This window comes from Mastacembelus armatus, chromosome 5 (assembly GCF_900324485.2).
Source record: "Mastacembelus armatus chromosome 5, fMasArm1.2, whole genome shotgun sequence".
Lineage (NCBI taxonomy): Eukaryota > Metazoa > Chordata > Actinopteri > Synbranchiformes > Mastacembelidae > Mastacembelus > Mastacembelus armatus.
Window position 1 is genome coordinate 10,335,532 of NC_046637.1, and position 11,282 is coordinate 10,346,813.

General features: G+C 39.9%; 1 protein-coding gene across 2 annotated transcripts; it reads right to left on the reverse strand.

Moving 5' to 3' along the window:
• Positions 1-955: 955 nt before the first annotated feature.
• tamm41 (TAM41 mitochondrial translocator assembly and maintenance homolog) lies at positions 956-8,201 on the reverse strand. Of its 2 annotated transcripts, none has more exons than XM_026305810.2 (8): positions 7,821-8,201; positions 7,268-7,450; positions 6,857-6,949; positions 6,394-6,544; positions 5,725-5,870; positions 2,885-3,050; positions 2,381-2,443; positions 956-1,770 (listed from the first exon to the last, which is right to left on the reverse strand). In XM_026305810.2, the coding sequence occupies exons 1-8, from the start codon at positions 7,956-7,958 to the stop codon at positions 1,679-1,681; spliced, it is 1,032 nt and encodes a 343-aa protein (XP_026161595.1). In that variant the 5' UTR covers positions 7,959-8,201; the 3' UTR covers positions 956-1,678. The 2 variants fall into 2 exon arrangements, with proteins under 2 accessions (XP_026161595.1, XP_026161596.1); XM_026305811.2 differs by having other exon boundaries at positions 7,268-7,410; positions 7,821-7,940.
• Between the last annotated feature and the right edge of the window lie 3,081 nt (positions 8,202-11,282).

Consider the following 11,282-nt stretch of genomic DNA (forward strand, 5'->3'; position numbering starts at 1 on the left):
GAGGAGGAGACGGAGGAGGGAGAGGGCCAGGAATGCCTGGAATGATGGAATTCAGTTCCTAGCAGGTGGTGAAAGTGAAGCGCGCTGATTGGCGCAGGACCGGAGCAATGATATCAGCATATATTATGATAATAAACCATTGCATCACATCCTCCCTGACCGGCTGCCTTGTGTTTACTACTGGTGTGGTGGAACATCTGAGTCTTATTAATCTAGATTCATTTCGACACAACACGAGTCTCCTCCTTCACAACTGCTTGAGCAAGGCCCTTCAGTATTTAGAGATTTACTGACTCCAGTGAAAGCAGCCGTATCCAAGAGTAGAAGTGCTGCATTAATTTTTCTATTTCTAGTCTTAACTAATTTTAATTAGTTTAATTAATGTTTCTGTAAGCCAATGGGTGTTCTCTTCTTGTTTCATCTGACCAACAGTTTTAGGACTGTTTTGTGTATTTTTCTCCAATCCTTGCTTTTTTGTGAAAGTCCAGAAACTTTTACTTTTATAAAAATGTGTCTCAACATAGACATCAAAAATGTGAAAAGGATCACCATAATACTTTTTTGTCACATGATCAGAACCAGGAAGTAACTGGAACCAGTTGTGAATGTACGACATAATGTATTTTTAAATGGCTAAACTGCTATTAAACATATGAAGATTTTGATAATTTATTATTTTACTGTTTTATTACGCTTCTTTTGATTTGATCCTTTTCTCTACTGAATGTAACCAATGGCCAAGGTGTATTTAGTTATACACAGTATGTATTGTTTAAAAATTAACTATAAGAACAGCACTTGTTTGATTTTTATAGCAGCTTTACCGACAGATTCCCTAATTGTTAAAATGTGAAAAAGGTGGAGGATAGGTAATTGTATAAAAATATAATTTAAGAGTAATGTCTTGTTTATAAGCAAGTTCTGTTATACAACACAAGAGCAAACACAAATGATGTTATATTAAAACATTTATTAAACCCATTCTTTTCATGATGATAAAGAATAAAGCCTGATCCCAAACAGTTTCTCAGTAAAATGTAGTTCTATTTTTAGTTTATAAATACTGGTTGTGGTACAACTATGAAAAACATTTGGATATTAAGAGTTAAGAGATGGAGGCAAGAGGACAGATACAGTAAGTGTGTGTCTGTGTGTGTGTGTAATATGTAGCAATGTTCCGGAGCTGAAAGGAAGTCAGTGCTCTCCAAACTTGAGTACTATTTGGAAATCTTAGCTGGCACCTGTCAACTGCTCATCTGTCATCTAGGTTGTGGAGAAAATGCACAGCTGTAAAATGATCCACATGAGAAGATTTTGTCATATAAGCCATTTCTTCATTATAATTGCAGTACCTGATGATACCATGCTGTGCTCAACCTGATTTGGTGCTGTTTTTTAACTACACTGAATCAAAAAGCAGGCTGGTCCATTCTATCCCTAAATGTCAGCCATAATTCAGTCAGACTTGTGAAATGCCACTCTTTATTCTAAAACATTCATGAATTGTTTAAAAAAAGGACAATAGCAGAAGTGGTTCAAAATTATTCAGACAGCTTTCCATTCATAGAGACTTTGGGGTGATAAAACCAAAGTTTAGTCTGTAAAAAAATAAAGGGCGGATGCTGATTGCAAGTCTAGGAGCTACAAGGACAGACAGGTTCCTGGTGAACAGACAGGTTCAGAACATCTGTGAGACAGATGACTTCCTCCTCCAGCCCTTCCACATCTTCCTCAGTTTTTTGGAGCTATATGATACTGTCTTCCACAAACCTGAAGAGGACCAGGACACACCGAGCACTGAACATTAACAACCACGAAAGAAGAACATTATTTTTACAGTACAACTATTGATAATATGCCACGGAAGGTTAAAGGAGATGTCTAGTTTGTCCAAAATACCATTTCTTAAGAAAGGATTGATTTTGCTAATTAAAATTAAAAAAAACATGTTAAAGGAATAATGTGACATTTTGATAAATAAGCTAATTTGCCTTTCTGCTGAGATTTAGAGGACAGGGCTGATACATCTTCATCACCGTACTGTAAATCTGAAGCTACAGTCGTCGACCATCTTAGACCGACTCTGTCCAAAGATAACTGAACACACCAGCCAGGCCAGCTGTTTCCTCTTGTTTATGCTGAGCTAAGCAGCTGGTGGATATATGTTAAAAGTTAGCACCCAGACATGACAGCAGTATCAGTCTTTTTAACACAGTATAACTCTAGGCAAAGAAACTGCTTATAAGAAATTGTATAAGCCTATTTCTCAAAATGTCCCATCTCTCTGTTACAGAATCTGAAGCACTAAATTGGCCTATAGAGCATTAGCACAACCTGACAATGTTATAGAATTTTGTTAAAATATCACAAGTGTGCTTACCAGCTGTAGCAATGCTTTTGACACTCTGTGTTATACTGGAGGATTTCACAATAGATGAGATACCTGAGGAGAAACAAAACACAATTATAACACACTTAAGAGCTCATCCCTCAGCAATATGGTTTTATGTTGCTTATGGGCAGAACATGTTTAATCCACTACAAGGAAATTTCACCACAGAAGAAATGTACTGCTTCCCATGTATTCTAGACTAGATATTTTTTTTTGCTTGCTGCCATGTAAAGGTGACTGGTGAAATTGGTCTATCCACTAATTAATAATTAATTACTTAAAAAAAAAGTGAAAAAAAATGAAGTGATCCATTTGTCCATCAGATGTTTAGACTGTTTTGATATACTGTAATTCCCTTGTTTAGGATAACAAACAGACAATAATTTTTCATCATTAAAAAAATTGGAAGTGATTACTTTTGCCATCCATCTACCTCTCTCTCACTATCTTTTCCCTTGTTCTCCACTCATCCACCCATACTTTAGTACAAACCTTGCTGTACAACACTTGCACAGTCTGGATCCTGAGCCACCTGCAGCAGGATCTCCTCCACGTCTCTGTTCTTCCCCGGAGGGTCTACCAGCTTAGTGATTTTTTGCTGCAGGGTACGTGGTAATGCCATCAGCTGGATAAACTGGCCTTCAGGGCTTTTGTCTACCTGCAGATACACATGAATAAACAAAGATTTATACTATAAACTGAATACCAGCAGCTACAACACCTGTCACATCTACAGATCTCATCAAATATCCCAGTAAACAAGTCAGTGGTGTAGCGCTCCGCTGTAGACAAGTTTACAGTATACCTACCTATAAACAGCTACAGATTTGTGTGCAGATCAGTGCATATCTGGCAGACCACCTGTCAGTCTTTAATGTCCAGTAACCTTTAGTGTTTACTGATAACTAGAGACTTTTAATCCCTGACTTAAGTCTCCACCCTGGCAACATACAATAAGTGCCCTGTTAAACCTGCACCAAGTCTGGACAGAAGTTGCCTGAACAACACACTCAGACTTCCTTTTCCCTGGACACTTCCTCCAGTTCTTCCAGGGGGACACCGAGGCATTCCCAGGCCAGCCGAGAGACAGAGTCCCTCCAGCGTGTCGTGGGTCTTCCCCAGGGCCTCCTCCCAGTGGGACATGCCCAGAACACCTCCCCAGGGAGGAGGCATCTGGAACAGATGCCCGAGCCACCTCAGCTGGCTCCTCTCGATGTGGAGGAGCAGCGGTTCTACTCCGAGGTCCCCCCGGGTGACCGAGGTCCTCACCCAATCTCTAAGAGAGCGCCCGGCCGCTCATTTCAGTCGCTTGTATCCGAGACCTTGTCTTTTCAGTCATGACCCAAAGCTCATGACCATAAGTGAGGGTAGGAACATAGATTGACCGGTAAATCAAGAGCTTTGCCTTTTGGCTCAGCTCCTTGTTCACCACAACGGACCAGTCCAAGACGGACGGACCAGGTTTCACTGTCACTGCCCACGTGAGCATTGAAGTCCCCCAACAGAATGATGGCGTCCCAAGTACGAGCACCTTTTAGCACCCCCCCCCCAAGAGAAACGCAGGGTACTCGGCTGTCCGCAACCCGAAGGCGCAGGGAAACAACCCTTTCATTCACGGGGGAAAACTCCAACATGTGGCCGCTGAGCTGGGGAGCTATGAGCAAGCTCACACCAGTTCACCGCCTCTCACTGCAGCCAACTCCAGAGTAGAAGAGAGTACAGCCCCTCTCAAAGAGTTGGGTTCCAGAGCCCAGGCTGTGCGTGGAGGCGAGCCCGACTATCTCTAGTCTGTACTGCTCAACCTCCCGCACAAGCTCAGGCTCGTTCCCCCCCAGTGAGGTGACATTCTATGTCCCTAGAGCCAGTTTCAGTGTCCAGCGATCAGGTTGTCGAGGTCCCTGCCCTCGACCACTGCCTGATCCACAAAGGATTGGGTGGGGCTCCATGGGGGGAGACCCAGCTACCAGGTGCTCGCCAACGGGCCCCAACCCCAGGCCTGGCTCCAGGGTGGGACCCCAGCTTCGCCGTACTGGGCGACATCACGGTCCATGCTGTTCTCTTCATAAGAGGTCTTTGAACCGCTCTTGGTCTGGTCCGTCACCTAGGACCCGTTTGCCTTGGGAGACCCTGCCAGGGTCATATAGCCCGAGACAACGTAGCTCCTAGGATCATTCGGGCACTCAAACCCCTCCACCACAATAAGGTGGTGGTTCAGGGAGCGGCAAATATGAAGTCAACATGTAAAAACAAGACAACCACTACACAGAAGAAAATTAGGATCTGAAGGCATTTCCAGAAGGAGACAATGTGATAAACAATCCCACAGAAAAGCAAAACAGTCTCTTTTGGAAATTTCAAGTGGAGTGTTTAAAAACTGCAATACACAAAAGTAGTGTTATTTAAAGGTTCCCATTGCTTAGAGTTAATGTTAATTAATGTGTTGCTAAATCCAACCAGTGGTGTCATACAAGTCCACCGACCTACACAGCCTTGAAAAAACAAGAGGGACGGAAACACATATTTTAGTGAATAGACTGACACAGCCACTAAAAATGTTTTGTTGCATTATGAATCAAATGCACGTCAGTCTGCAGCTAGTTCGTGCCTGTGTGACTTCTGCTGTTCTGCCCGATGATGTACAGAGGTACAAGGGCGTTTCCCATATTCAGAGCTCACAGCGCACAGTTGAAAAGCAAAACAAAGTTTGCTGCAAAATATGTGACTCAATTACAAATGACACAAATACATTCACAAACAGCACATAGAGTAGCTCTTCTCTAATCCTCGCAACATCTTACTAAACATGTTATTCCAGGATGGTGTGATGCCCGAGGTCGTATTTCCTTAGTGTAGCAGGGAGTGGTTGTAACAATTTAAAAAATAAAAACAAAATGACACTGTACATCAAGAAAAACTGTGGAGGAATATATCATGTCATTCAAAGTCTAAACTTAAGAGGAGTATGGTCTGCTCTAACAGGCCCATACTAGGGCTAATCATAGCATTTTTTTTTACCCAGGTGGACCAGTATTGGTTTTATGAGCACATAAGAGGGCAGAGTGCCAAGTCACTCACACCCAATTTAATGTTTACTAGTTCTCACAGTAAAATGTTACTGTGAGAACAATGTATTCTTCAGGTCAAATTGAGTGTTGTTTTCAAGGCATGATATAAAATTTTCATTCAAAAACCTCAGAATTTTTGACATTATATACCATTTTGATTTTAAGGTATTAAAAAAATGTAAAAACAGTTCACAATGTTCAATTTAATCTGCATTTCTCAGATATGAAAGGTGTGTTCTACGAATGCGTGTCTGTGTCAGGTTTTACCTCTAATTTTCCTTGTTGAGGTTTGTAGACCACCTGAGGGCAGTCTCGTAGGATGTTATTATACAGAATCCTGAAGTGCTGAATGTTGTCTTTGACAATATTGGCCACCTTGGATTTATCCTCTCCAATCACCATCCTAAAATCCCCTTCAGAGACAGATAAGTATACCTATTGTTATATTTGCATTACATTTGTTTTCCTCCCTGTTTTAATATCATTCAATAACAAATTCTAATTTCCTGAAGTCCTTCTGGTGTTCAGTTTCCTGTGTAAATTTCCTGGTAGTGTTAAAATACTCATTAGCTCAGTCATCAGGGCATTACTGTAGCTCCTGCTTGGGGACACTGCATGGCAACATGCACCTTATTAGCACATCTTTAGCAGGAAGCATTTGTAGGGTCAACAAAAAACATGTTAATTTACCTGCTACTGTTTCACTTTATTGGATCTGAACAAATCAACAGGGTTAATTAAGTGTCTCGACTAACTATTAGCAGCAGTCCAGTTTATTTAGTGCAATTTGTTTGTCAGCAAACCAACTCAGAACCATGCTGAGAGTTGGACTACAAATAACAGTCCAGTATTGAAACATACTGCAAATGCATTTTAAAAAGTATTTACATCTGCATAGTATGCATTTTGACTGATGTAGTTGTATGGGTTAGTTACCAGCATAAGAAAGACCAGCTATCTGCAGGAAAAGGTCTTCCTCAGTGAAGCTCTCTGGCAGCATGAGGAAGGAAGCCGTCACAGCACTCTTCAGATTGGCCACCAAGGCAGCTCGGAGCTTTCCATTTTCACCTTGTATCAACATTTTTACCTGCATAGAAACACATAAGTATAAATGCATACACCTGTGCACATACATTTTTAGTAAAGTATACAGAGATTTCATTGAATGTATTTTGTACTAAAATAAATGTTTAGTTATTTAGGTCAAGACTAATGCCTAAAAACAACTGTCCAGGGTGTACCCCTGCCTTTCACCCAAGAGAGAGCTGGGATAGGCTCTAGCAGATCCCCATGACCCTGGCTTTCAGAAAAAAGCGGGTATAGAAAATGGATGGATGGACTCAAAAGTGTTACAGATCAAGGTTTTTCTGACTGATTCAGAAAAAAACAGGATACTGACTGGTTTATGAAGGCGCCCAGCAATGTACATGGTCTTCCAGTGCATCAGGTCATCAATTAGAGACTCTGTACTAATGACCCCATATTTGATTATCTGTAAAGAAGGGAAGGTTATACACATATGTATGTAGTTAATACATTATGTTTATGCAGAAAAAACAAATTAAAATAAAATATTATGAGACATAGGTATTCATTTAGGTTATTAGGAGACTACTATATTGGCATTTCTTTTAATAAATCCACTAAATTGCATTCAGTAATACAAAAATCAAGTAAATAATTGTTTACTAATCGTTTAGGGATGGTCTGATCTCAGCAAGAAAAAGAATACTCAATGTGGGCTCAGTAAGACAGGACACATTATCCTTTGAGGAGAACAGTGAAAAAGAAGCCAGACCAAGTCATTTACCTTCCCATCCACAGGCACTAGCGTGTTGTAGTATACTGCGGCCCCATACTCATTTTGTATGGAGCTGATCTTTGTCGGACCCAGCAACTTGAGTATGGAGTAGTGCTTGCGGTTCTGCAGCAGATTCATGGTGTGCCACGTCACTGGGTCATCCACCGCAAAAACAAAGTCTAGCATGTTCTTCTATATGTATTAAGAGCAAAAATAACCACATTGTCTTAAACTGTGAATTAGGACATTGTTTCAAATTCACATGTAATGACTAATGTGTGAGGCACTAACTCATTGAAAATGTAGGCTATAATTAGCAATCAGTGAAATCCTGGTGATCTCATATTATCATATCATCTTATTGTTTCTACAAATTTGTGTTTTCCAAACAATCAAAATGGGCAGAGTTCAACTTCAAACCCTCACATAAGAATCTAAAAGCAAAAGAGTTTTCATTTATAACGTTATAGGATATGCTTTGATGCCGCTCTAACTGTGTTGTACACTGCAGGTTTAATATTATGAGCAGATTTTGGAAGCTCTCAGTACATGTGTCATTTACCTCCATTTGACCTTGGCTGGTCCCATGTTGTTTGAAAACGGCAGATCCATAGACAAAAGCTAAGCTGATATCCTGAGGGAACTGTGACAAAATCCTTCTGTAAAGTACGCCGGAGTTGTGCAAAGCTGGAAGAGTCATTTTAAACTAACAAGGACTACTTTCCAGTAACAACACGAGGTGGTTTATTAGTGGCACTATCGACTAAATAACGTGCCGGACGAAGTTCTGATCGCATAAATAAATATATACATCTCAAACTGAAGAGCTCCGTGCCGTTAAACACGACCACAACCTCTAGATATCAATACTAGTACCATTTTTTCCCTTTAACCACATCCATCAGTTCAGTTTGGATGTGCTGTGTGGTTGACAGTCGACTAAAATGTGCGTCACCGTGTTACGTTGCCTACTGGGGGCTCACGGGAAAGTGAGTCAAAGATGAAAGGTAAGCAATCTGAACCTATAAATTTACGTTTAACACGTTAATTACACGTTAGTTTGCACGGAGCTACGTGTATGAGTCGTTATAGGCATGAAACATAAACTTGCTAGCACTTTGCTCTATTTTACTTTTTTGGTAAACACGTAAAATCCGAAGTGAACCAGCCAGAAGAGGGCGGTTTTCTGCCATGTTTAGCTAGGTGGCGGTCAGGTGAGCTCATGCTAATTTGTTGGTACAGATGGTTGCGCTCAGATAACTAAGGTAAGTATCATGTAGTAGTACCAGCCTGTCTGCTGTATCATACAGACTGTAAGTCCCATCTAAAGATAAATGGTTTCGGTATCAATTATATAAAGTGAACGTGAAAGGACCCAAGTCCATTTACTTCCCTGTCTCTTGACTTAATGAAGTTGGTAAGAAGTCAATAAGTATTTCAATATGCAATATGTAATGTATGTGATATATTTAGCTTGCATTTGCTGTCTTTTCATTGAAACATACTGTAGCAGCTGCATGGGAAGTGCTAACCTGAGTGCTAACCATCACAACATTTCTTTATTTGTAAAATAATAGAACAGACTCAAGAAAAGTCAGGGCTGGTCATCTGCTTCCATTCATTTTTTTCTATCTGCAAGTTTTATATTGCATTACATATTTTATAGAAAAATCTATGAGAATTCAGTCATTCTGACATGATAATGATCACTTCCCTCAGGCTCCAGATTTTTACATTTGGCAGAGTTTGGGCTTTAACTACTAGAGATATTAAATAAAATCCTTGAAGGCAAACGCAGCTAGCCAGCATAAAAAAACTTTCACAAACAAAATACACCATGATATTAAAATGAATCTTTAATGAGCGGTTTATGTGAAATACTTCTGCAGCAGTAAAAACCAAGAAGATTGTAAGGCAAGTCTTTACAAAAGCAGTCACTCACATCTACAGTAGTGTGCAAAGGTTTTAGGCAGTTTAGATGTTTTAGATTCTTATCACACGACACAGGTCTCTGATTGATCCCAGAGTCATAGTGCATCCCATTTCGCAGGACAACAAGCCCTTACAGTACCCATTACAGTTCATGAAGAACTATTTTCAGGGACAAGAAAAACTAGATCTGAGCAGTGTGGAATCAGTCCGGGATCAAATGAAGAGACAGAAACACTGGGACAGCCTGAGCCTACAGAAGAATTGCAGCAGCTTCTCCAAGGTCCTGCAAAATACCGGGAGAAACTGTGTGCACGTCAAACCAAAGAGAACTGCTGCTGGTTTAAGGGCAATGGGGAGTGCTTCAAATACTGATTAGATTTATTCCTTTTACTGCAATTTGTATGAAATTAACTGAACACTATTTATGCCATCTGTGTTAAAAGCATCACCTGTGTGTTTTTAGTGCCCAAAACACTGTATTTGCATGAATTAATATTGAAGGTACATTTGTGACACTTAGAAATGATGTCAAGAGCAGGAAAAAATGTTATCTACTTAGTAAGTGCCACAAGCCATCTTTTCAGCTATATGAATATTGTTAAAAGTTTCTGCATCTTGAGTAATAAGCTCACTCACCCTGTTAAAGTGCCTTGTTGATTCAGGGACAGTGAAGTGGCAGTACTGTAGAACAAAAAAGTATTTTTACATGTTTCCATCGCCACTATTATGCAAATGTTATATTTAGACATGTGATCGTGACCATAAAGATGTGCATTACTTGTGCATACTAAATATGGCCTACTTCTTCCTCCCTGTAGTTTGTAAATACTGTGACTACATTACCTCATGAATCTGTCATGGCATTCACATGGAATTAATGCTGTTTGTATTCCCATGGATTAACAGTCGTTATTTTAATTGAAGTTGCAGTGGACTTGCAATCGATTTTTAGAAGCTTCTGCAGGTAAAGTTTAACAACCCAAAATATGGCTAAATTGTTGGCAACGTGGGGGGCATCATAAAAAGGTTGTCACTACAATATTGATATGTTTTTAGTTGATGTGATATAGTTGGCAAACAGTGTCACAGGCATACATACATCCAGCAGTTACTGAGCAAAGTTAGCATTTGATCCATTTGGGACTAAAACAAATGCCTTTTTAGCTGATAAAAGGTAAAAGGTTTATGGAATGTTTTGCTTAAAATAGCTTTAGGCTGTACAGCTGCCATCCACTAGCAGAGCTGAGTGAACCAAAACAGTGTGAGCTGAATAACTAAAAAATGAAAGACACTTGCTATGAAATTTTGTAAAGCTGAGAGGAGCTGTAGATTTGGGCGATAACCTGTCGCTATGAATAATCCTTTTCATATTTGTTGCTGTTGTTTGATACATTATTATAATAACATGGATTATAGCTGCTTTAAATAAACTGCAAAAAATTTAAAGGTGCAATGTGTAACATTTTACCAGAAATGGAATATAGTATTCATAAATAGGTTGTCACTGGAAAATACCAACCACTGCAATTTTTTAATCTTAGTAGAAGTGGGTCTTTGCCCATGGAGGGAGCCATGTTTCTATATTAGGCAAGAATTGACAAAGCTAATATTGGGTCTTACAGAGGGAATCATGTTTTGGCATGACACATCATGGACACTGTGCCCTCTCTCTTGGCTAGAAACCAGGGGAAGTAGGGTTTAAGGGGTGCATTCTGCAATCTCACCAGTAGATGCTGCTAAATCTTTCACATTTTACACACCTTTAAGGACTGAAATAGACACCTTTTCATTCTCAGTGTTTTTGACTAGCAGTAAACCTATGGGCAAACTGGGCCCAACACAGATAGTGACATAGAGTAGACAAGAAGAAATATACAAAGTCAACCATAGTGAGAATTCTCTCATCACACCTCCATCTTTTCTCACAGTGTTTGTGTGGGCCAGTGTGAAAATGACTGGTTGAAATTAAAGCAAAGGCTGTCTTTGAAACTTTTCAGTTGGAGCAAGAGCAATTAATTAAAGTGAATCAGAGTTTGTAAGGCTGCATTTTCATTATCCAATCTAAATTAATTTAGGCAAAGCTTCTATCCTA